Source organism: Lepisosteus oculatus, chromosome 11 (genome assembly GCF_040954835.1).
Source record: "Lepisosteus oculatus isolate fLepOcu1 chromosome 11, fLepOcu1.hap2, whole genome shotgun sequence".
Lineage (NCBI taxonomy): Eukaryota > Metazoa > Chordata > Actinopteri > Semionotiformes > Lepisosteidae > Lepisosteus > Lepisosteus oculatus.
Window position 1 is genome coordinate 105296 of NC_090706.1, and position 26511 is coordinate 131806.

At 52.9% G+C, this 26511-nt stretch overlaps 1 protein-coding gene across 3 annotated transcripts; it reads right to left on the reverse strand.

Annotated features, from left to right (window-relative positions):
- Window positions 1–103: 103 nt before the first annotated feature.
- LOC102696380 (protein argonaute-3) lies at window positions 104–24219 on the reverse strand. 3 transcript variants are annotated; one of them, XM_069196188.1, is made up of 19 exons: window positions 23600–24219; window positions 17236–17407; window positions 16857–16977; window positions 16094–16302; window positions 15722–15858; window positions 14923–15057; window positions 14743–14830; window positions 14378–14525; window positions 13914–14033; window positions 12167–12289; window positions 10803–10936; window positions 10118–10302; window positions 9820–9979; window positions 8969–9059; window positions 8606–8800; window positions 8213–8347; window positions 7823–7924; window positions 7431–7630; window positions 104–7346 (listed from the first exon to the last, which is right to left on the reverse strand). In XM_069196188.1, the coding sequence occupies exons 1-19, from the start codon at window positions 23616–23618 to the stop codon at window positions 7238–7240; spliced, it is 2583 nt and encodes an 860-aa protein (XP_069052289.1). In that variant the 5' UTR covers window positions 23619–24219; the 3' UTR covers window positions 104–7237. The 3 variants fall into 3 exon arrangements, with proteins under 3 accessions (XP_069052289.1, XP_069052288.1, XP_069052290.1); XM_069196187.1 differs by having other exon boundaries at window positions 12146–12289; XM_069196189.1 differs by lacking the exons at window positions 17236–17407; window positions 23600–24219 and adding an exon at window positions 17088–17193 and having other exon boundaries at window positions 12146–12289.
- Between the last annotated feature and the right edge of the window lie 2292 nt (window positions 24220–26511).

Sequence of the window (26511 nt, forward strand, 5' to 3'; positions counted from 1 at the left end):
CTTGCTGTGGGATCCAGTTTTAACAAAAAGCATTTAGCTGCGTGTCCTCAGAATCTTCCGACGCCTATCGATGTTTCTGAAGCAATCAGTAACAACAAAGATATTAAAGCAAAGCTTTTTATTGCAAGTATTAGTGAAAGTTACACTTCAAACTGAAGCAAAGCAACACTAAAGGCAATAAAACTAAAATATTACAATAAAATAAAGACATTAAAAAAGACCTGTTGGTACAACAGAGAATCCTTGCAATGTACAGAGTAAGAAGGGGTACAGAGCCCTGTGGCTCCAAGGCAAGAAATGTGTTGCTCAAACACCCACTGGGCAGCAGTGCAGTTTCCAGAGAGAGCAGTAGCTGTATAACTCATTTCTCTGTAATGTCTGAGACACAGAGGGGACCGCGGGTCAGCCGCCGCTGTCCACAGACACGCAGAGGGGACCATGGGTCAGCTCTGTCCAGAGATGCTGAGCTGATAAACAGACAGGCCCTGCTGACATCTCTGACATGTATGCACAGAGCAAAGTGCAAGTCAGCCTGCTCTCCTGAAAGCAGCCCTGCCACTCCAAGATCTCAGAAAAAACTTTACTCATCCCTGTCGGCTTCATCACTGGCATTGTTTTAGCAAAAGCACATTTGTAAACCTTCAAACCAAAGGGAGACACAAAACCTGTTTTTCATTAAGTTATTTTATTATTTCAGTTATTGTAAAGGTTTGTCAAGAACGATACCCTGGCTTCTCTCAAGAAACAGCTGGATGAGATCCTTGGATGAACTGGCTGTCAAACAGGCTGGAGGGGTCGAATGGCCTCTTATCCCTTGTTACCTTCCTTACATTCTTACTTCAGCTTCTAAGGAAATTCCGGTGTGATGCACCACAGTAATGGGAGCCCTGTGATGAAAATGAACTCTTCCCCGAGTTCAGACCAATGGCAGGTACAGAGGAATGCCAATCTGACACTGCAAGCTCCCATGATGCCCCTGGGCCTGACCAGTCCCCACGAGAGAGGGCATCGACTCCAGGACACCCGCGATGAGCATGTCACCACTGAGACAGCCATGTTTGTACATCTCAACCAAATGCAACTTTAAATACTCATTTCAGAAACGTATCGTTAGTGTAGTCCACAAAGTAAGGAAACAAAAGGGATAAAGTACACTACAAACTCTAATTTAGAGATGAACATCCTCAGAGGGATTTAGGGCCCAAAAAAAACTACTTGAAATTTTGAATGTTAATAAGCTAATTAAACTAAGATTATATCGGTACCAGACAGATCTCACTCAAAGATTAATTTCACAATTCCCTGTATAGCAAGGCTTGTAAGAGTAGTAGTCATCGTGAACGAAACTACAGAGAGGCACAGGGCTGCCGGAGGGCCCCAGTGCTGCTGTGGGACCTGGGGGACTAGGAGCGCGATTGAGAAGCAGCAGCGAGCTCTCAGGAGCTGCAGCAGCTGCCAATAGGCCATCAGTGCCACCTGAACCACGTGCAGGGAATGGTCATTCACACCATTACGGCAGCTATTCACTGTCTGAAAGTGGAAACTCTATGATTAACAGGGAGCTTTAAACTAAAGAGGCTGTGTGTTCAGAGTAATCCCTCGATTCAGTTCTGCACATCCCAGACCGCTCTCCACTTCCAAACCACAAAACCATTTGACTCACATCTATTTCTCTCCACTGACATGAGCTTCAGTAGTTACAAGCCCTGCTGGCTGCTTGTAAGCTCACTCTCAACCTCACACATTGCACCCAGAGCCCAACGGTAAGACCCATCTGAGCCTGGCACCTGGGACACAGACCTGCACCTACGGGAGTCTGTCCGTCTTCAGGAAGGAGTTAGTTTCTCCACCAGAGGCTGATGGAGCACACTTTAAGGGTGAGCCCAGGGAGGCATCTCACCACCAGAAATCACTTCTTATTGCAATGCTGTTAGACTGTGCCTAACAAACTTATTCAAAATTAATGAGAATAACCTAAAATAACACTGATTTAAAAAAAACAGTTTATATGATGAGATCTGCTAAGAAAATAACTCCATACCCCATGCAATTCTTTCACTCTCAAGACATAAAAGAGCAACTCAATAACAGAAGGACTATAAGATTAGCATAGTAGGACAGGGTTCAAGACAATACTATCCTCATAATACAGGCACAGGTCTCTCTAATATATAAACCCTAATAATCTGACTTTTATTAGTGATGAAAAGATGTCAGTCTGGCACTCCAGAACTGGAGCAGGCGTGACTGTTAACAGGTTAAGTATTTACACATCTGTAGTCTAACTAGCTGGATTAGTGGTTAAAGAAAAGGCCAGCGAGTCAGTGAAGACTGCCCCACCAGCACCTCGAGTGTAAAACACAAATACACGCATAAAACCATTAAGGCTGAGGCTCATGTCTGAGCGGAATGAGTTTTGCTGAAGGCGCTGGTGTACACAGAGTGTGTGGACTGGGCGGTGCAGTGATGCTGTATCTGCGCCTCTATGACAGGCAGCAGGCCAGAGGGCTCACCGATCACTGCCAGCGCCCCCAGATCCGCTCCGAGCACAGCCAGCCAGCAGTCACAGACTTGTGCTCTCCGCCTGTCAACCAGACAGCTGTTTCACACAGAGACCATGTGACAAGGCTATCTGGGAAATTATCTACATCACCTCCTGCCCCTCTCTAGTGTGTGTCCTCACAGACAGCACCTTGCCAGATCTCCAACAGCACAAGTGCCCACCTTCAAGCCAACACAGGCATGTGAAAAGAAAGCAGCTGTATCTCTAGCTAGCGCCGCCCTGCTGACAGAGTACTGCACAGCACTCACACACCCTCGGCAGCTCACAGCCAGCGACACCTTCCAGTTCTTGTGCTTGTACGTGGGGAAGCGTCCTGTTCCTCCAGGCTCCTCACTGAGCCTGCAAGGGCACAGCCGGCCCAGCCCAGCATGAAGGGCGCCCCCTGCTGGACAGGTGCCTCACGGGAGGCCAGCCCCTCCACCACAACTGAACTCAAAGAAACTCCAGCACACAGACGTGTGCAATAAATACACTAAGAAAACAACAATAATGCAAAAATAAAATGACAAAAAAATAAAGGCTCATCTTAGGACAAGTTTCGAAGTCAGATAAGTGTTATTAAGACAATATTTATTATTATACTTAATCTAAAATAATGATATTCATCAGGCATTATCAAGCGCATTATACTTTAACCAAAGCAATATTTACTGTTCTTTTTTTAGTACAATATGCAGCATACCAAGGTTACTGAGGTGCAGTGTTTAAATATCTATACCATCACTCGAGGGCGAAGGGCACTCACCCAACACAGCGCAGCTTGTGGGCGGACCCACAGGCAGTACCCTGGGACCGGTCCCAGAAAGACCGGCCTTGGCGTTAAAAAATATTCTAAAGACAGCTTGTTAATACAGGGGAGCTAAGAGTTTTATTAGAGAGAAAACCAATCTTCCTGGACATTTTCAGATCCAAGGCCAAGCAGTCCTAACCTAACCGAAGTGTGGAGCACTTTCTGGAAGCTGCTGCTACATTCTGCTTGTGTCGTGCCCGCAGTCAGAGTGCACCACAGACACCCGCAGTCCTTTCCCCACACACACGCGTCACACGCTACAAGCGCCTAGCTTTCCTTCTGCTACTATTGCTCTGGTCTCTCTCTCGCTCGGAGCCCAGCTGCCCGCTGCTCCGGGCCAGACTGTGTCAGGTGAGCTGCCACGCTCTCCGCCCGTCCCCCACAGCTCTTGGTCCAAACTCCTGCAAACCCGCCGCAGCACAGCTCAGCGATACTGTCGCGTTCTTGGCATTTACAAATGCTAATCTACAGAAAATATGTTTTGTGTGTATGTTAGTGTATTTCTGTAAATGTGTTTGTATCGTGTCTTTCAGCCTCTTGACATTTGGAAAATAAGATTAATATCGGATGTCTACAGCACCATCTTCTGGAAAGGCACTTTCTGTGGACTGCTCTGCCAAAGGAAAACCCCTGGATGCCAGAAGAAAAAAAAGACATGTGTCACCTTTAGCTCACAAAGCACTCAAATCTGAAGTCATCCTAAAGGAGCCCAGTCCCTCCAGTCAGTTCTCAACAGTTTTTGGGTCTCAGCTGGGGATGAAACTGCATTGTTGCGTCACCCATGCTGGCTCAACGCCTCCGTAGTGCCCGGAGATACAATCGCATCACCTCTTCCGTCACACCCCCGTCGAGCACAAGCCTCAAGCGGCACGGGGAGCCTGAAAAGTGTGTGCTGGGCACAGAGACTGTAGCGGGCCGTTCACTGAAAAGCTTTATCCCTTACAGCGTCACGCGAAGTGACATTGTAAGGAGAGAGCTATTGGTAGAACATGAGCTACCAGTGCAGAAATTTGTTGAACTGAAAATGTCAGAGATGCATCCCCTAATAAGCAACAGATGGGACCAGCACTCAAAGCTCAGCCTGTCCATCTCTTCAGTTTCTGTTCTGGCTCTGAACTGCCCAGCACTGGAGAAGCAACAACAGTTTGACTGGTTCTGCTTAAGGAAATGCCTTCTTACGACCTGATCAGCACTCCAGCAGCGCGGCTGGGGCCTGGAGGGGAACGCAGAGCGAGAGACGTCCACAAGGCGCACGACAGAGCCGGACTCCCAGCCCTGCGGTAACAGTCTGGACTCAGCAGCAGTGACTGCAAACGCCTCCCTCTGCCACATGCAATTCCAAAACAGAAATTTTACTTCCACAAAATACATCAAAACAGTCTATTGCATTATTTATATCTTGATTTCTTTAAATTTGTTAGCAAAAATAAGTGGTGTGCATTACATCATGTAAAATATACAAATATATTCCACTCTGGTTAAACAATTGACTAAAATGAAACTGCTTCATTTTAACGCATTGCACTTGAGGCAGCAGCGCACAGGGCTCTCAGTACATTTCTAACAGCTCCTGGCCACCGGTCCTGTCACCCGCGCCACACTACACCCTGCTGCGCAGTGGCACCGCGCCACGAACACGAGCCTCTTCTTGTTGGCCGTTCTGCCACTGGAGTGGAGTGCGTTACGGTACCTTAGTAAAGATTCTCACTGGCATTTTAATCTTTGAATGTAATGTAAACCCGCCCACCCCCCCACAGTACCCCATGAGGTCTGTCATGTCTGTCTGTCTAACGGAGGAGGAGCAGAGTTCCTGCAAACAGCGGGGTTCTGTCCACCTCTCCCTGGCTCCCACCTCCTGCAGGACGGGTCTGCCCCACCTCCTAGCACCAGTCCTGTGTCCGGTCTGACATTTGCATCTTTTAGTGCAGTAAATTGTCTCACTCTTATTTTCTTAATTTATACGTGCACATACAAATATATAAATAAAATAGCAGCTAAGTCAGTTTTACGTGGCTGTGAAAAATGCCTCAGACTCCACACTCTACATGCTGCCACTATGCAAAGGCATGAAGAAGCACTTTCTCACAGAGGCAGCAATGAAGGCACCTGACGCTGCTGGCTAACTCTGCTGTCCAGACCCGCACTGTGCCAGGGGGCCCAGCTGGCACAGCCTGTGTGCCACTGTGAGCCAGGACACAGCAGGGCTGGAAAGAAGCAAAGCCTTTCTGCGATCAGCACACAAACCGCAGCAGGGCGTCTGACTCAGTGCGGGATGAAAACGGTAAAGAAAAATAAGTTACAAATCTCTGCTTTTCCTTCACCAGTTATAGCCAAGGCTCTGTTTTGAGTGTTGTCTCTAAACATTAAATGAAGACAAGTCACCCCAGCCCTTCACTCGGGTTTCAATATCTCAGAATATCAATGAAAAATCTCCACCGCGCCCCAGCTGTTTGTCACACTCTACAAAGCAGGCACTTGAATTCCTCCATCATGGAGAGGTACAGAGGTCTGAGCATCATGTCTCCACAGGGAGAGGAAGCCCCTGAACTCTCTTCAGCGCATGAAGAAGGGCTCCAAAAGTGCTGTGAAACTATACTGTGGCTTCCTACAACTTAGTGCCTTGAAACAGAATGGGCAAAATTTCAAACTGAGTGCTCGCTTTCCTGTAAGAAGAGAAATCCTGCCACTGCACTAGTGAAAAACAAAAACAGTGTTGACCAGTCAGGGCTCTGCCCTGGACAGAGGTGTCCAACCAAAGCCCTTCCTGGATAAAGCCTGTTCTTGCAAAATGCCTTATTGCACTATAGAAACAACATCATGTCAGTTTACAGCCAGAAACACTGGACAGCCATACCCACACTCTGACAAACAAACAGAAAAAAGAATGCTGCTCTATTGACTCCACTAATATTAAATTAATTAGGCTTAATTATTCTAATAAATACAAAGAGGAAAAACAAAACAATAATCTAAATGACAAACATTAAAAAAACAATCACATTGCAAAGTTCTGAATGAAAGCTTACAGACCAAGGGGACCCAGACTATGGCCCCAGGCTGCTATTATTACTGAAAGTACTGAAAATTACTGTGCACTCCTCCTCATGCGGATGACCTGCTGATCACCACCAACCTGCTGAAGCTTCTTCGGCCTCGATTCCCTAAGCAGGCAGGCTTCAGCGGCTCTCCTCAGGAGCACTGACGCCTTGTCGCCTGTGGGTGGCACTGTGCTCACAATAACATCTAAAATTATTTGGTGGAAATGAAAGAGTGCAGAACCAGTTGTCTGACACTCTCACTTCTAGTAAGTCACCACTGGCTACAAAACAAGAAGAGAAAAAGGAAACTTGTGCTCTGGGCTGATCCTAGGGAGCAGATAGCGTTGTGAAAATCCACGGGCACAGGCGGTGCTCGACGCCGGGTTTGGCAGGTCCGTGTTTGTATCTGGCAGCGGCGAACACAGCTGAACACGTCTGAACACCAGTCAGCTCCTGCAGCCAGGGCCGGACACAGCTCCTCTCGGCCGGCTGGGAGGAGAGCACCAGCTTCCTTTTCCTTCTGAACTTAAACCAAAAAAAGTGCTGCCATAAAAGTTGAGGTAAAAACATGATGAAAACAGGGACTAAAAACAAATTAAACGGACGAGAGAAGCGCCTCCCACTGCAGACAGACAGACAGAGGGGCAGGGGAGGGCTGAAAGCGGTTGGCTGGCTTCATATTGCATAAGAGTGCCGGGTTCCTTTTTAAAAAGCAGCAACGCATCCTCCGGCCAGCCCAGGGGCTCCTCCGTCTGCACAGTGTCGGGTACGGTTCCACTGGAAGGTGCGCCCCGTAAACTGACCCCCCTGGAAACGCAGGCTGTGTGGCTCGGCTTGGGGCTCGGCTCAGGCGAAGTACATGGTGCGTAAGGTGTCATGGTGAATCTGCACGGCCTTGGCCAGGGCCTGGGGGTCCCGGCCGTTGCTCTGCCCAGACACGTGGCTGCCCTCCGCACTGCAGGGGGAGAGAGATCGGTTAGGGAACAGAGCGCTACACTGAGACTGAAGGACACATCGCTGGGCTGCTCCCCCCTCTCACCTGTCGTGCTCCTTGTCCACCAGGTGGTAGCGGGCGCGGAACGCCACCAGGTGCGCATAGTAGGCGGGCGCAGGGATGGAGACGGAGCGCGTGCAGCGCACATAGGTGTGGCACAGCTGGTAGGTGAGCAGCTGGAACTCGTCGGCGGTGAAGCAGTTGTCATCCCACAGGACGTGGTAGTGGGAGGGGCGGCTGGTGCCCTGCGGAGAGGAGGCACATTATTCGGCTGTGACACAGCTCAGAATACTGTCAGCAGGGCGTGCAGAGCAACCCTCAGCATCGCAGGCGAGGCAGCGCAACACTTCCTCAAAGCAGCTCTGTAAGGACGCAGCGGAACGGCGGCGCCCAGGGCTGAGTGGTCCGTTTCCAGCCGCGCAGCCGCGGAGAGGTACCTGTATTCCAGCATGGCTGCAGAGGTAAAAGTCGAACTCGTAGGGATGCGTGATGTCCGTGTCCACAGTCGTTCCAGCAGGAATGTTTCCGCTTCGCCCCACCTGTCAGACACAAGGACGGCGTCACTAACCCTAACCTGACTGTTACCGACTGCTCCTGCAAAACTATATTCCACACACTTGCAAACAACATTCTTAATGAAAAACCCCAAAATGGAGAGACAGGCAACATGGCCTGCATACAATAACCAGCCTTACTGGACACAAACCATCATCGAAAATTTAAAACACTAGTTACTACAACACAGCAAGTGTTTCAAAAGGTAGCATAAAAGTATTGCTAAAAATGTAACTATACTGCTTCAGCACTTGCAAAGCAACAAGACTGACCCTCTCGTTGCGGTCAGCACAGAAGAGCCGGGTGTGGTGTCTCTTCTGCACCACGATGTAGGTGATGCCAGGCTGGTATTCCTTCTCCAGGCTGATGCAGGCCTCTCTGATAGCCAGCAGCTCGTAGTACAGCACCTGCCAGTGACCGGGCAAGACACAGGGGGAGAGAGAGGAAGAAGTGACGTGGACCCTTGATCAAGATGGAAGTGCCAGGATCACCACACAGAGAGACAGACCGCCCCTGAATGGAGCCCTGATCTTGCCAGAGTTTAAAATAGATAGATCCTTTATTGACCCGTGAGGGAAATTACAGAAGGAGATGTCAGAGGAGATAAAAACAAGTAAGCAGCTGTCAAAAAGAAGACAGAGCTGGAAACGTGATCCCAGACTGACCTGTCTAAACTGTCCCTCTGACACCCCGTCCCGATAGAAGATGATCCGGGTGGGTTTGTAGCGAGTCGACTTGTAGAACTGGATCAGCAGCTCCCGAACCATGGAGGCCAGGTCCTGAATAATCTCCTGTCGAGGCCGCTGAACTCGCACTGTGGCACAGTACCGGCTGGGGTGGGCGTCCATACTGCCCACCACCTGCGAGGCAAGAAAGACCAGAGTCAGCAACCAAGGCTGCACCCTGGATCAGTCCTCTACCGCCGTGCTTTAGGGCACTGCAGTCCCCCTCTCCACTTCCTGCCTCCGCACAGAGCACAAGCCAGGAAGCGAGGAGAGACATAAGGAGGGACGGGGGACTCGACTTACTGCTGCGATGGAGGGCTTCTTCCCGTCCCCTGCAGGGGGGTGCGTCACATCCGCCCCCAGGAAGATCACCGGCTGCTGGAACACGGAGGGGCTGAGGGAGAGAGCAGGTCGGGTAGAGAGAGAGAAAGAGTCCGTCAAGAACTAGACAAAATAGCCTCCCCCCAAGACACCTGACCTCGACACAGGGAAACACATTTTGTTTATCGAAGCCCTGCAGCTTTCAAACGAAGCCCGACTACAGAGAGATTAGTCAGCGCAAACACAGGACCTGCTGTCAAAACGCATTGCCCTACAGATTCCGTTCACACAGCAGGAAGAGGAGTTATCACACTCTCGTTCCCAGGTCTTCTCCTCAATCTGCTCTAGTTTTCCAGAGTCACTGACTGAGATAAGCAGACAAGGCTGCTCACAGTGAGGAACTACAGACTACTGCAGATTGTACTGATCTCATATCAATAACTGTGCATGCACACCTCTGGATCTTCTGCAGCACACACCAGACCAAGAGACTCCCTGAGCCCTTCAACCCCTCCTCTGGGGGAGTTCTGTCCAGGCATTTGAGGACCGGAGACCCCCCAGGCCTCTCATGCACACCCACGACCCCACAGGGCCTGTCACACACACCCGTGACCCCACGACCCCCTGGGTCTCTCACCGCTGAAGGGGCACCGGGACACACATACCCCCTGCCCCCTCACACACGCTCAAGAACCCCCTGCCCTCTCACACACACCCATCAACCCCCTGCCCCCTCACACACACCTAAGAACCCCCTGCCCCCTCACACACACCTAAGAACCCCCTGCCCCCTCACACACCCACGTGACCCCACGACCCCCCAGGTCTCTCACCGCTGATGGGGCACCAGGATGTTGTTGATGCCACCCAGCTTGACGTTGATTTTGAGGCAGAGGTTGGAGAGGGTCTGAGGGGAGGTCTTCACCACGTTCTTCACCTGGACACACTGGGTGGCCATTCCCAGCAGAGTGTCTCCCACCCGCTTCACCTCCGCTGGAGACAGAGACAGCGAGGGGCAGAGAGTGAGGGGAGAGGCAGCGGCCAGCAAGAGCACGAGCAGCACAGAGTGGAACAGAGACCGAGCTGGGCAGCGAGACGGAGAAACAGACACGTGGCCAAAGCCAGTCGTACCGTAGACTGGAGTCTTTCCTGGGAGAATGACGATGATGAGCTGCAGGCCTGAATAGGTGTTCTTCAAGTGGCGGAACATGGGCTCCACGCTGTCTGCGCCCTGCGCGTATTTACAGAAGCACGGCTGGCCCTGGATGGGCATCCCCGCGTCCTTCGAGATCTTGCGCAGCTGGTCTGTGAAACCCCTGCACACACACAGAGAAAGAATGAATAACTCAGGGAAAAGTATAAAGAAAATGATGATAATGATGTTTGTCCATTGTGCACTTTGATTTAAAATCAGACAACAAGCAGAATTCTTCAGAATTAATAGCAAAACACAAACCTGAGGACACAAGCAGAAACTACCTGGAAGTGCGTTTAAAACAGACAGCAGGAGGCACTTAGTTACACAAAAGGTTGTGGGGGTATGGAACAAGCTAACCACCCATGTGGTTGAAGCCAATATCCTGCCTTCTTTTAAGAAACAGCTGGATGAGATCACAGATCAGTTAACTACTAACTACCAAACTCACTAGAGCGGCATATGGCTCCTCTCCTTTGCATCCTAATGTTCAGCAAACCAAGAGTTATTGAGCTCAAAATCCCGGAGACAGAGTAAAAACTGTACTGAACTAGCTGTTGATTATTTAAGAAAAATGTTAATTTGTCATTTCAGCTCCAATTAAAGCGAAAGGAATCTTACTTGAGAATCTCCTCGCGGCACTGTCTCTGCGTGGCGAAGCAGGCGATGGCCCACATCTTGATCTCCACCCCCGTGTGGAACTGCTTTCCCCGCATGTCCCACACGCCGTGGCTGGGTGTTGCCACCGTGCGGTTCTGAAACAGCAGCTCGGGATTGATGTGCTGCCGCACAGGAAACACACAAGCCCACACAAACCCAACAACTAAGACACGCAGAGACACACACCTGGGGTCACACACAAACCCAACAACTAAGACACGCAGAGACACACACCTGGGGTCACACACAAACCCAACAACTAAGACACGCAGAGACACACACCTGGGGTCACACACAAACCCAACAACTAAGACACGCAGAGACACACACCTGGGGTCACATACAAACCCAACAACTAAGACACGCAGAGACACACACCTGGGGTCACACACAAACCCAACAACTAAGACACGCAGAGACACACACCTGGGGTCACACACAAACCCAACAACTAAGACACGCAGAGACACACACCTGGGGTCACATACAAACCCAACTAAGACACGCAGAGACACACACCTGGGGTCACACACAAACCCAACAACTAAGACACGCAGAGACACACACCTGGGGTCACACACAAACCCAACAACTAAGACACGCAGAGACACACACCTGGGGTCACACACAAACCCAACAACTAAGACACGCAGAGACACACACCTGGGGTCACACACAAACCCAACAACTAAGACACGCAGAGACACACACCTGGGGTCACACACAAACCCAACAACTAAGACACGCAGAGACACACACCTGGGGTCACACACAAACCCAACAACTAAGACACGCAGAGACACACACCTGGGGTCACATACAAACCCAACTAAGACACGCAGAGACACACACCTGGGGTCACACACAAACCCAACAACTAAGACACGCAGAGACACACACCTGGGGTCACACAAAAACCCAACACCTAAGACACGCAGAGACACACACCTGGGGTCACACACAAACCCAACAACTAAGACATGCAGAGACACACACAAACCCAACAACTAAGACACGCAGAGACACACACCTGGGGTCACACACAAACCCAACAAGCAAGACACGCAGAGACACACACAAGCCCTGGACACGCAGACATACACAAGCCCTTGACAAACACCTCTTTCCGTTTGTGAGAACCTCCACTGGATATTCACACATACTGACATAAAACGAAAAGACTAATCATACAGATAACGCGCTGCAAACAACAAACAATAATAATGAAACCAATGAGACCATAAACACAAAACAATCAAAGCATCAGCCAAGAACAAGATCAGCAGGATGAGAAGGAAGAGTACCATAAAGAGCTCTGTGCTCACCCTGCCCCCGTACTGCAGCATGGGCGCAGGCAACACACGCCCCGTCACATGGGCCATCTCGTCCCGCACCTTGAACTGGAACTCCTGCACGAAGGGGTCCGAGTCGTAATTGGCACTGCGCACCTGCGGGCACAGACCCTCATCAGCACAGAACCAACAGAACCGCTCACAAGCAAGGAGGACACCAGAGAGGAAGGAGAGAGAGCTAATAACAACAACACACGTTATGCTTCAAAACTCTTAAAGCACTGTGCAGTAGTACATGAGCAACGTGAATAAACAAAAAAACAGCAAAGCAGGGTCATCCAAGAAAACCAAGAGTAAACTAAGCTACACACTGGAAGCGTTAGGGAAAGTTGAAGCCTCCAAGTGTATTTTATAATAATAATAATTATAATTAATAATTGCTTACACTTATATAGCGCTTTTCTGGACACTCCATTCAAAGCACTTTACAGGTAATGGGGATCCCCTCCACCACCACCAGCGTGCAGCCCCACCTGGATGATGCGACAACAGCAATAGTGCGCCAGAACGCTCCCCACACACCAGCTCTCAGTGGGGAGGAGAGCAGAGTAGGAAAGGCAATGGTCATGGAGTGTCGACTTGGGCAGCGAGTTTCACAGACGTGGTGCTTGAGCACAGTCTGAATCACCAGATCGCACATTAAGTGCTGAATTGTTCTCTTGTAATAAGTCCTTAAGATATCCATTGCACAGCCCTGGCACTGAACAGGCAGCCCATTTCCAGAGAACTGGATTGCTGAAGCAGAGTGGTTTTAGTCACAGCAGAATTCAGGACAAACTGAAGCCAGTATAGTAAATTAGAAGATGTAATGCCAGTACTCTGAAATAAAGACGTACATCAATATGTCTGCATCAAAAGGACAAAGCAAGGGTCGTAACTAAGCAAGGTTAAGTAGGTGGACAAAACATGAGCTTCAAATGACAACACAGGGTGAAAAGTAACTGCCATTACTGGTCTGATCTTAGCACTGTCAACCACACTGAAGTGGGCAACTGTGCAATGATGCTGGGAGCCCATATGAGCACAACCTCCACTGATTCCAAAAGTTTATGTCGGAGAGAAACCAGTGTAGAAAGCACAAAGGCCCACTGAGGCGTAGGACACACAACAATGTTACAGTGCTCTGGTTCAGGAAGTGTTGGCTCTCGTGTGTGTCTATGAGCCCTGAGTCTCCGGGTTTCATCTTGCGGCCTGACGCAGAGCTCCACGCCCACATTCCACACACAGGCTCTAAGCACACTGTCGCCACCCCAGCTGTAGCTCCAAGCTATTCTTCCATCCTAAAAATGCTGCTCGAATTATTCCTCGTCAGATACCAATCTTCATTCCAGGCATGTCACTCTTTCACGCTTTCACAGGAACCCATAATGCTCTCTTCATTTTTGACAAACTGTTGATGGTTTTTTCCTCCCTCCGCATCCTCCTTCCCCTTTTGCACACAATACAGACAGGTCTCCCCTGCTTACAGAGGAAGTACAACAGTCACTTTCTCACCTCCTGCACTGAAAGAAGTGGCTGCTTGTCATTTCCTCTGAATGCCAGTTGGCGCATGTGTGCCACTGTCTAAGGAGCACCAAGACAAGAAGCAGAGTGGATGATAGGACGACACACCCTCCGCAGACTGGGCACAGAAGCCTCTTGCGCTTTTTAACATCCACTCAAAGCACTGAAACACAATTCACCTGGAAAATAGTCCAGACGCCACAGATACCAAACTCACCAGCCGGCTGATCTCCTCCTGCCTGTCGGGCGCAGAGCGCGCTGTGGCTTTGATCATGGTGGAGGTCTGGTTATCCGTCAGTTTCTTGATGCAGCGCTGCCCCGCCACGATGTTACACACCTGTGGGGCACAAGAGGGTCACTGCCTGTCCCCAGAGGGCGCAGCACTCAGAGCCAGGCCCCACTGAAAGACCTGGGCCCGGCCTGGGCCCATCTCAGAGACCGATCCCTTGTTCTGGTCTGTTCCAGCACAGTGAGGTGACAGCTGAACCAGACTCATCTTCTAAACATCACTCAGAGACAGTATCTGGGGACAAATATTTTATATTTGTCTGAATGTGTCACATTTGTCTTCCTCTTGTCTGCTTTCTCTGCCTGTCTCTCACTCTTCTTGGCCAAAGTGCCACAGTCTCACAGCACAGTCTTGGGAAAAAGCCGAGAGTGAGGCTCAGTCACCAGTCTTACCTCCAGGGGCAGATAGGTGTGTTTCTGCTCCTGCCCCACCTGCAGGCAGGGCAGGTGAGGGTACTTCAGCTGCAGGTTGTACTTCTCTCTGAAGTACTGGGCCACCGTGCGCTCCACCGTCTGGCCGTTCTCCAGCTGCAGGGGGAACCTGAAAGTGAGACACAGGAGCTTGAGGACCTACAGGATGGCCTTCTGTGTGTCTGGAGTTCAGCAGAAACACCTCCTCCCTCACAGGCTCTGGCCATTCCCCACATTTCACGGCAGAGTTTCCAATCTGCGTGAAAGAAACTGAAACTTCCCCCACATTATTCTCAGCGGCAGTGGTGTTATCCCTGTCGAGAGCACGCGGGACTCCCCAGACTCACGTCTGGTGGCTGGCAGGACGGCGCGTCACGTTGCACACACGGTACTTCCGCCGCATGGTCCCGCAGTGCGTCACCTCCACCTTCAGGCCTGCGGGTTGCAAGGGCAGAGCAGTGAGACACAGGCAGGGACAGCGGACAGGAGAGGAAGACCACGGCCCAGCCGCGAGGCCACACACACACCTTTAATCTCTTTGGTGAATTTGACCCGGTGAGAGTCAGTCAGAGGGCGTGGCTGCTCGTCGATATTGTGAATGTCCAGAACCTCGCACATGAACTGGATCACGGGCTGTGCTTTGTAGAAGGCAGTGGCCGACACTGGAGGGACAAGAGAGCCCATCAGCAGGGACCATCTCAGGCTGCGCATTATCACAAGATGGGGAGCAGTGCGGAAAGACTTCACAGGAAGCACAGGGGTTCTGAAGGGAACTATTTCATAAAAACTTAAATCGTTTTTTTTAACAGATAATTTAGGTTTTTGTACAGATTTCAGGCTGAGAGGTTCAGGAAAAGAAAACGTATTATTTCAAGTGGCAAACCAGTTTTCTGTTTGTAGGCAAAAACTTTTTGTCTTAAAACATAAGAGGAAAAAATGGTTAAAAACGTCAGCTTGACGTCCTGTCTCTCCAGACTGAGACAATCAGGAACGTATGAATCTCTTCTCCCGTAGCGTGTGGGACTGTGGAAACACCAGACTCACAGAGAAAGCGCTGAATGGCCATCAGGCACTCAAAGCTCTGCCATTCAGGGACCAAACAAAGACTGCCGCCTCACTGAGAAAGGAGGATCCGAGTCTGGCACCCAGCACCTCCGTCACTCTGCCACACACACAAATCCTCCCTCACATCTTTCGCCACTAAAGACCCTGTCCCACAGGCCCCTCTTTGTCACCACGGCAACCGCCCATGCACGGCAACAGCTGCCTTCCAGCTCAGGCCCTCTCCAGCACCCTCTACTGAACGTCTTCGGTACTACACCTCACCATCAATGTTGAGCATCATCTTCCACATGGCCGGCCTCACAGACTGGTGGAACCCGAACCACACCTCGCGCCCCCCGCCCAGGGGGTGGTCGTAGCCCTCGGGGGCAGAGAAGAAAGAGCGCCCCACTGGGGTGTACCTGTCCAGGGTGGAGGGAGACAGGGAAGGGGCTAGTTATGTCACAAAAAAACAGACAACATTGCTCTTTCACAAACTGAGGAACTGAGGCTTTCCTGCCGTGAATTAGAACCGTAATTGTGACAGTACAATCATTCCAGAGAGGCCCTCTGTACTATGAAGAGGGAGATCCCATCCACTAGATTTTAAAAAAGACCCTGAGTGATGTCTTTCCGGGCTGGCGGGCAGAAGCTCACTTCATGGAGGGCAGGTGACGGAGCACCACATCGACAGCGTGCACAGGGTTGGTGCTGATGGGCTTGTCCAGCTCCAGGGGCTCGGGCATGCTGCGCCCCGTCAGGACCTCGTGCAGCAGGTGCCAGCTGACCAGGGACACGAACTTGATGGTGACTTTGAAGGGCCGGTCCTTTCCCCCCTCCCCAGGCAGCGTCACATCCAGGTCCACCTACAACGAGCACATCAGGCGGTCAACACTAAGCCCCGGGGTCAGCTGGACCCAGCGCCCAGGTGACGGTCAACACTCAGCCCAGGGGTCAGCTGGACCCAGCGCCCAGGTGACGGTCAACACTCAGCCCAGGGGTCAGCTGGACCCAGCGCCCAGGTGACGGTCAACACTCAGCCCTGGGGTCAGCTGGACTCAGCGCCCAGGTGATGGTCAACACTCAGCCCGGGGGTCCGCTGGACTGGAAGCTACATCAATTTTGTAACCATGCAAAAACAGGACTTAATAAAATAAACCATTAATGGCAAATTGCTTTAACTTATCCTCCAAATTATAATTAATGGCTTTTATTTTTACTGAAACAAACAAATAAATATTTATTTTATATTAGTATCCCACCTTCCAGGAAGACCTGGAGTGTAACAGACATGTGCCAGGCTGTTTAAACAGAACAACACACATTGCTGTACAACACTCTTTATAACAGCATCTGCGATAGGAAAGAACGATGTGTACTAGCAGGCGGCGAAGGCAGGCCAGCCTGGCAAGACTCTCACCCCAGCAGGGGCCACAGGCAGCGGGTTGGCTGTGTAGAGGCTCCTCTTGCCATCGTAGACGGGCCGGCGGTCCCCGAAGATCGTCACCTTGAAGTGCTGCACCATGGAGTCCACCACCTCCCTTCGGGACAGACAGACACTGGCGATCAGGGCCTGGCTGAGCTGCCGAGCCAGCCAGCAGCACACAGGCGCCTCCGACTCCCGGGTCTGGATAACTACACCTGCACCTACCTGTTCACTTCACCCTCATCTAGCTTCGTCTGCAGCTGCCTGCTGGAGGGCTGGGTGACACGAGTGCTGCGCAGCCGTGCCAGGGGGAGGCCCCATCTCCACGGCTAACCCTATCGTGCGCGTCGCGCGGGGGACACGCTGCCCATACCTGTTGACGCGCCGCGGACACTTCTCAGGCTTGATGTCGACCTCGTAGAGGTACACGTCCATCTTGGGGATCTCCACCTGGAAGCAGTTGGCCAGCAGCTTGATGGGCTTCCCCATGGTGCCATAGCCGGGGCGCCGGGGCACAGAGAACAGGGACTGGGCCCCAACGGCTCCTGGAGAGAGGAGAGCAGCGTGAGGGCAGGCCAGTCCACGCCCACACAGGCCACACAAGCAACAGAGGGGGAACCCGCAAGGAGGGACTGGGTGTCCAGGATTAGGGGGACCCCACGAGGAGGTTGGGGTGTCCAGGATCAGGTGGGGGGACCATGGGAATGTGGCCCAGGGTGTGAATGTGCTTTCCTCCACATGCTCACTCAAAGCAAGTTAGGAAAAAAAAAAGAAAGGCCAGGAAATGTCTCCCTGGACCAGTAGTCGGGGGTTCTGTTCCGAGAGTTATGATTACATTAATATCTCTTAACTGGACAAAACAGCACAAGCACAGCCAAGAGCCACACAAACACAAAGCAAACCTTCAGCTTCCCAACACGGTACAGGGACTCTTCTTCAAATCAAACCACCAACTCACAGGTCTCCCCTTGTCGATCACAGCACTAGTCACACGTACTGTAGCTCTGTTCGATCAGTCCACACTGAGGAACAGCACCCTGTCTCCAGCCGCACAGAGACGTCACCCTCACATCCTCCACCCCAGCACACACCGCGCTGATCACTTCCCAGCTCTCCCTGTATTCCTCTGGAACACCCCTGCAGAGGCAGACCTTTCATCAGAACCAGCACAATCCCTTACTCAACCGGACAAACTCATTTTCCTCGACAGCCAACAGGCTTCAGCCACTGCTCCACAGAAGACAGAGAGCTGCAATGAACTAAGACAGGAAGGTCTTTTTTCAATTAGAGATCCATGAATTAATTTAAACCAGTGAAGCAGCCGTACAGAATGCAGAGGGCTGATCAATCCAAGAGTAAAAACTGCAATGATGAGAAAGACAGGGACAGCAGGTGATTAGTCTTATTGCAGGACGGGAAGAGATCAAGTTTCACAAAAGGCTGATCTGCAAACTGTGGACATTACTGCAGTCCAGGACAGGGCTGTGGGCATGTGAACTGGCATGCACACTGAGGAACACGTCAAACAGCTCTCGCTGCAGTAAACAAAACACCTGGAGAAAGACTAAAAGAATCATTCAGTTACTCACCGAGTCTCAAGTTGTTTAAATTTATATTTATTTGCTTAAAATATTATTTTTTACCATGACAGCCTAACTGCAAAGGCCAATAATATACAAGAAAATCCTTTCCTAACTTATTTCAGAATTTTCGATCCTGAGTGCAGCTGAAACGGACAAGTAAACAGCTCTCCTTGACAGAGCCTCCAGCCCTCAGACCACAGACTGTGGCCTAACATCCACAACAGAGCCGTGTCTGTGAGCTGGCACACATCATGAGTCTGTTCCAGCACAGCGCAGCGAGGTGGAAAAATCATCCTTATCTCGTCTTCAACTACAATCCTGGCAGATGAAACCAGGGACACTGTGTTTTGCAGAGTGCAGTCCAAGCTGTGGTTGCTGCTATGCTGTCACCTTGACCTCACTCATCAGAGATCGTGTCTAAAATCCTACAGTACCTAAAATCAGCCCTTCTGTGTTTCATATGGGAACAAAATAAAATAAAACTTTGACCCAGAGAAAGAAACTGTACTGGGGGTCTTTGCTGTGCATGTCTATACTGACATCGGCTCCGTGCCGCCAAGCCAGCTGAAGCACAGCAGCCTCAGTTCTGGCAGAGAGCTGATCCACTCAGGATTCTCACACCCACCTCTGCCACCTCCCTACCACTGCCCTCTGGAAAACTCAAAATGCACTTGGGATATTTTGATTCAGACTCAAATAAGCATCTTATTAACAAGCTCAGTGCTGCGTCTGACACAGGTAGAGGGGCAGACCTGGGCAGGGGCAGGACACGACTCCCTGCACCTCCACCCCAGCAGGGCTCGGCAACGAGGAGCCCCAGGGAACCGCTGGCTGCCCCCAGAGCTACTCCAGGCTTGGCTCTTGGGCCTGCGAGTTCACTCTGCTCACTCAGTAAAAACAAAGGCTTCAGTCAGAGCGAGTCCTGCCCAGACAGGGGAGAGGGGAGAAGCAGGGCGACACACAGTCATCGCTCAGTGGAGAGGTGTTGTTCCAGCGAGGTGATTTCCCTCGGTACGTACAGCCTCCTCCTCTCTCCCCATGTCAACGGCCCGCTCTGTCTCCGTGCCAACGGCACCCACAGGCCTCCACGTCACCATGGCAACCGGGTGTTCTGCAAGGGGGGGTGAAACAGGTGTGCAGGAGGAGCTCAGCTCCATGCGCACCTCGGACCGGCAGGGACTTTGCTGCTCTGTACCACACAACCCACAGACTGGAGCACTGCGCGTGTTGTACAGCATTGCCGGTATACAAGACAAGCTTGGGGTTCTGGGGTTTCAGCCAAGAGAGAGGCAGGCCAGGCTCACAGGGAGAGGGACTGCAGCCCCATGAATGAGCTCCGCTTGGCTCTACTGGATTGCTACACACAGGCCTGAATGGAGCCCTCTGTTCCCACAACACCGCTCAGCCAGTGCGCTGTGACTGCAGGGAAGGGCTGCACAATAAACCATGCTTAGTAGCCGGCGCTGATCCCCGCATCTACAGCTGCAGGCCGCACGCCCCACCAGCAGCGTGGCCTCTGGGCCGGACAGCCAATCGCTGTGCTGGAATGCCTGAGGCGCGAAAGCCTCTTTCCTGCAGGACTGCCCTTTCCCCTAGTCCCCAGTTCCACCCCGGCCTCTCTCTCCCCTGCTCCCCCACTGGGCCCCCACTCCGATCTTCTCTGGGAGGCCCAGCTCCGCACACAGGACGGAGAGCCCCTCCTCCCTCGCCTCACTGCACAGCCCCAGCCTGCCTCGCTGAGCCGGGCCTGACCCCCACACCCCCACACCCCCACACAGAGCCTGCTCTTCCGCGCCCTGCTGTCCCTGTGCAGGAACAGGTAACGGGCACTGGCCCTGCCACCAGCTTCCCAGCCCACAGACGTGAAGTCATGACCTCTGAACTCAGCCACCTGTTCTCAGCGGGAAAGGCCATATTTCACCACATGACCCTGCAGCCCCCACTACGGGGACTGAAGAGCATTAATCACATGGGGTTGGCTTGAAAGATATAGCCCAGGACTAACACAGTGGCACACAGAGAGCCCTGCTCTATCTGCAGAAGGGGAACCGGTCCCCTCATGAATAAAGACGGGCCGATCAGACCAGCCCTCCTTCAGCGCAGCTCAACAATAGCCCTGACCCAGAGCAGGCACACTGCACTCTCCATAGAAACACACCGCAATCCACAGCTCAATACGGGGGCTGACAGGCCGCTATTGTTGCTGCTGTGTGAATGGGCTGGGAAGAGCCTCTCCATTCAAAGCCCTGGGCTGCTCACAACTCTGGGGAGGCTCTCTCCCAGCCAGAGCCACAGAGGCAGACAGATGGAAAGAGAGGAGGAAGAGAAAGGCCAGCCTGGGAGGCCGAGAGAGGAGCTACAGCTTGTCGCAGTCCCCAGACTGACTGGCCCAGGTGCTGGGACTCTTCACCTACATCAGGGCTCCAGAACACAGCCAGCCCTCCACAAACACTGACGATCCTGCAGGAAACAGCAGGACTGCAGCCTCAGATCGGCAGGCTGGAGGGGCTGAACAGCCTCCTGTCTTCTCTGAACTTTCTTCTACTCGTCTGCTGGTAATAGCTTTGCCTCTCCTGCTCAACACCCACCTTGCTGGTTAACCACTGTCTGCTGCAGACGCAGGAAACACCCAGAACATCCTGCTCACTGGAGACTCCTGACCTTTCACTGTCTCACTGAAGCTGCCCTCCGATTCACAGCGCTAACCATTCCAGAAACTCTCTGGTACACACACCAGCCCAGGAAGCTGCTGAGCGTTTCACTTCAGCAAATATTAAGATCACCAGCCAACCACAAATATAAAAACAAAAGTTCCAGTCAGATACAAAAACGTTTCACTGAACCAACCAGCACAGAGCTGTGAGGCAGTGTCAGGACAGCTCTGGCAATCCTCACCACTGCAGAGTAACCGGGGGCCAGAGGGCATATTCCCTCATGAGGGTCAGTGTGCTGGACAGCCGTGTCCAGGTGCCTGCAGGTCAGAGTGTGTGGACAAGGGCTGTGATCGAAGAGTAGGACAGGGACAGGTTCAGAGAAACAGCACCACGTCAGAGGACAGGACTGAGTCAAACCTGCACAGGCTAGAAGCAAGCTACTATCCTGCATGAGGTTACAATTACTGCTACCCTTAATGGCAACTCAAGCATTTCTTGTACAGCTTAAATCTTTCTATACTAATGACTAGAGACTACGCACCATTATTCTCACCCTGCTGCATCTGGGCTCATCACTGCCCTGAGACTACTGTTGGTACAACCACAGGCAGTGCTGGTTGGACAGAAAGTGACCTGTCAGAGTGATCCAACAGCAACTGGTTACTGAGCTCAGCCCCAGCAATGACTCACCCAGAAAGGCAAGTGACTCAGCACCTGATTCTCCAGCCCCACAACAGGCACCACACTGGGCCAGGAGATCACTGCCCAGCTCTCCAGCCCCACAACAGGCACCACACTGGGCCAGGAGATCACTGCCCAGCTCTCCAGCCCCACAACAGGCACCACACTGGGCCAGGAGATCACTGCCCAGCTCTCCAGCCCCTCAACAGGCACCACACTGGGCCAGGAGATCACTGCCCAGCTCTCCAGCCCCTCAACAGGCACCACACTGGGCCAGGAGATCACTGCCCAGCTCTCCAGCCCCACATCAGGCACCACACTGGGCCAGGAGATCACTGCCCAGCTCTCCAGCCCCACAACAGGCACCACACTGGGCCAGGAGATCACTGCCCAGCTCTCCAGCCCCTCAACAGGCACCACACTGGGCCAGGAGATCACTGCCCTGCTCTCCAGCCACTCAACAGGCACCACACTGGGCCAGGAGATCACTGCCCAGCTCTCCAGCCCCCCAAGATCTCCAGCAGGCCACCAGACGAATCGCTTCAGCCACAGCCTGAGTCCGTGTGACTGCAGAGAGTCAAGAGTCTCCTCTCCGACAGCAGCTTACCCCTGTGACAGCTCTCCACTGCTGGCCTCACGCCCACAGCAACCCAGGAGAGAGGTTCCCTGCACGTTCATGTAACAAACCGACAACCGAAACTGGAGCCAAGGCACAGCTGACAGAACCACCCAGACTCAGAGAGAGGTTCCAGGGACTGCGATCGCCGTCCCCAATGGGACAGCAAGCTGCTCAAGAGCATCTCAGGATGAGGCCCAGACCTATAGTCCAGCAGGAGTCACCCCAGCTACAGGCTCCCACACCACGGCAGGCAACAGCCACATCCACTCATGGCAGGAGCCACAGACTCTGGGCCACAGACAGGACACCCCAATCCCACTCTGCCCTGAGCCCTGAGCCCTGAGCCACAGACAGGACACCCCACTCCCACTCCTGACAGCCCAGCGCTGCCCTGAGCCACAGACAGGACACCCCACTCCCACTCTGGCCCTGAGCCCTGAGCCACAGACAAGACACCCCACTCCCACTCCCGACAGCCCAGCGCTGCCCTGAGCCACAGACAGGACACCCCACTCCCATTCCCACTCCCACTCCCACTCCTGACAGCCCAGCGCTGCCCTGAGCCACAGACAGGACACCCCACTCCCACTCACACTCCCGACAGCCCAGCGCTGCCCTGAGCCACAGACAGGACACCCCACTCCCATTCCCACTCCCACTCCTGACAGCCCAGCGCTGCCCTGAGCCACAGACAGAACACCCCACTCCCATTCCCACTCCTGACAGCCCAGCGCTGCCCTGAGCCACAGACAGGACACCCCACTCCCATTCCCACTCCTGACAGCCCAGCGCTGCCCTGAGCCACAGACAGTACACCCCACTCCCACTCCCACTCCTGACAGCCCAGCGCTGCCCTGAGCCACAGACAGGACACCCCACTCCCACTCCCACTCCCACTCCTGACAGCCCAGCGCTGCCCTGAGCCACAGACAGGACACTCCACTTCCACTCCTGACAGAACCAGCGCTGCCCTGAGCCAGAGACAGTACACCCCACTCCCGGCTCAGCCCGGTTCTGATCCAAACTCCCCCCCCCCCGACGGGAGCCCGAGAAACAGAGAACAGGACCGCACCGCCCCGCCGCTCAGGCACACCTTGAGGGGACACCTGTCCGTGACAGTGGGCGGGCAGGTCAGCACGGCTCCGCTGCAGCCACGCCACACTCCCACGGCGCCCTACCTACACTCGGTGGCACAGTTACCTGTAGTTCCGATTTCCATTCATGAGGTCTCTGTCCGGTTCCTCGCCGGCTCCTAAATGTCAGGTCCAGGGTCTGAGCTCCAACAGCTCGGTTCCGCTCGGTCCTGTCCGGCCCGGCCCGATCCGCGCTGGTGAGGCCGAGTCCTCCGCGGAGACTCTCCGCCCGGAACACGGGCCCGCTCCCCCGCGGCTCGGTCCGCTGATGGCGGCTTCTTCGCGGCCGGGGACCCCTGCGCCGGCCGCTGTGGACGGGCTCTGCGCCGCTGCTCGCCCGGGGCCCTGCCCTCGGGTCCCGCTGGGTCTCCGCGGCTCCGCCGGGCAGGAGGAGGTCTCCTCGGGGTATTTACCTCTCTCACGTCCCCGACGGGCGGCTCGATTGTCTCCCCGATATTCCGTCGGCGTCTGAGCCGAAAGGCGCAGTTTCTCCCGGCTCCGCGTCCGCACTACCCCCGCCGACAGAGCCCGGCTGCCCCGCCGGTGTTTCCCTGCCCCTGCGGCCGCAGTAGCCCTGCTCCTCACCCGGCAGACCGAGGCGTCGCTCCCCGACGTGCTGCTGGTCCGCTGCCCGGTCTCAGTGATCCTCGCTCGGGGAAATCCTGACAGGAAATACCGTCTCTCTCACTAACTGCAGGAAACACCGTCACTTCCGAGCAAACCATATTATTCATGAGCCGAGGTCTGCATTATTCATGAGAGGTATTAATAATGCACACCCGTGTTCCCCGGCTCCCCACACGGTGTTCCTGCCGGAGCCTGCAGGGGGAGCTCGCCTGCCGTCCGCTGAGCTCAGGGCCGCTGTTAACCCCTCCTGCCCCCGGACACCGGTCTGAAGGGTCGCTCCTGCCCCCGGACACCGGTCTGAAGGGTCGGTCCTGCCCCTGGACACTGGTCTGAGGGGTCGCTCCTGCCCCTGGATGCTGGTCTGAAGGGTCGCTCCTGCCCCCGGACACTGGTCTGAGGGGCCGCTCCTGCCCCTGGACACTGGTCTGATGGGCCGCTCCTGCCCCTGGAGTGTGTCTGAGGGGTCGCTCCTGCCCCTGGATGCTGGTCTGAGGGGTCGCTCCTGCCCCTGGACACTGGTCTGAAGGGTCGCTCCTGCCCCTGGACGCTGGTCTGAGGGGCCGCTCCTGCCCCTGGACACTGGTCTGAGGGGCTGCTCGTGCCCCTGGACGCTGGTCTGAGGGGCTGCTCCTGCCCCTGGACGCTGGTCTGAGAGGTCGCTCCTGCCCCTGGATGCTGGTCTGAGGGGCTGCTCCTGCCCCTGGACACTGGTCTGAGGGGCCGCTCCTGCCCCTGGAGTGTGTCTGCCCACCGGCCAGCTCTGGTGCTGTTTTTACTGCACTGTCTCTCCTGGCTGAGACCCCCTGTTTTCATGACTGTACTGTCCTGGATCGACTGCAAGGACACAGGGACTTGTTTTTTTTACCACAATCAATTCATTTATGTTGTCAGCGCCACAGGAAAAAGTCAAATAACCGATAGAGCTCCGCTAGAATCTGTTTCGCTGTGTCTTTATTAACGTCTCTAGGACCTTCTGTAGTTGTGCCAGTTGAGATCAACAGGCTTTGAATTCTAAATTGTGCATGTTTTAGTTCATCATCATCCCTAAATATGCTTTTAATAGCATAGGTATTTTGAATTGATTTCCTGCCTTTTGAAAATTTGTTCTGTTAATAATTTATTCCAATTAGAAGTATTACTTTATCCTTCTTACCAGAGTCGCAGGGGAGCCAGTCTATCCCAGCAAGCACTGGGCACAGGGCAGGACACACCCTGGATGGGACACCAGTCCACCCATGGCAGTAACACACACTTACCAGGGCCAGCCCATCACAGGACACTCACAGACACACACACACCAGGGCCAGCCCATCACAGGACACACACACACACACACACACACACACACACCAGGGACAGTTTTCCATGTCTCCCACAGGAATGTAGGAGGAAACCCTCATGTACCCAGTGAGAACATGCAAACTCCACACAGACAGCACCCTGGGTCTGCCCTGCGCAGTTTATTTGATTTACTCTTTCCTTTTCCAAGCAGGCCTGATGGATGTGTCCACACTGCCCCTTCAATAGGTGGTGCAATAACATAAGACCCTTTTTCTACACTCAACTATAGAGAGTGTCCAGAGGGGACAACCACGCTGGCATCAAGCTTCAGGTCAAAACAATGTTAAAACAATTTTATACTAGTCCATATAATTAAGCAGGTATATAAAAAGGTGTTTCAGAATGCACTTGGTCATTTGCTACTTGTCTAGTCAAGAGTCATGGTAATGGACACCCAGTGCTCAGACGCAAACCAGTGTGGAGGAGTCCGCCTGGCCCACAGGAGACACGCCTGCCACCACTGTGCTTCATAGTCCACTATTCTGAAGCAGTTCGGCCAGTTAATACAGCGATTACCAACAAGTTATTTTTATCAGCTTTGTTTAGGTTAGAACTGTGTAAAATAATGAAAACTATAGCCAAAACTACATTGTATTAATCTGGAAATGAAGCAGCCGTCACAATCAGAAGCCCCAGGAATTTTGGAGCTTTCACCCTCTCCCCTCTCTAGGGCAGCGTCTGCACCAGTGAGGGATGCCCCTAATGCCCCTCAACCACAGAGCTACCTGGCAGAAACCCCGTGTGGGTGGACAGTGACAGTGCCCATCTGCTACTGTGTGCGCCAGTTAATAATAAACATGAAAAACAATACCTTGCACTCGTATAGAGCTTTTCAGCACGAGGCCCTCCACAGCCTTGGCCTTGGGTTCAAACACAGATGAACTCACGGCCCAGAAAAGGCCTGATATCACTCCCTTTAAACTAAGTGATCACAGTCTTTCAGGATGCATAAAAAATAAAAGCTGAAGTGTCTAAAAATAATGCTAAAGAAAAATTATACAAACACAAGCA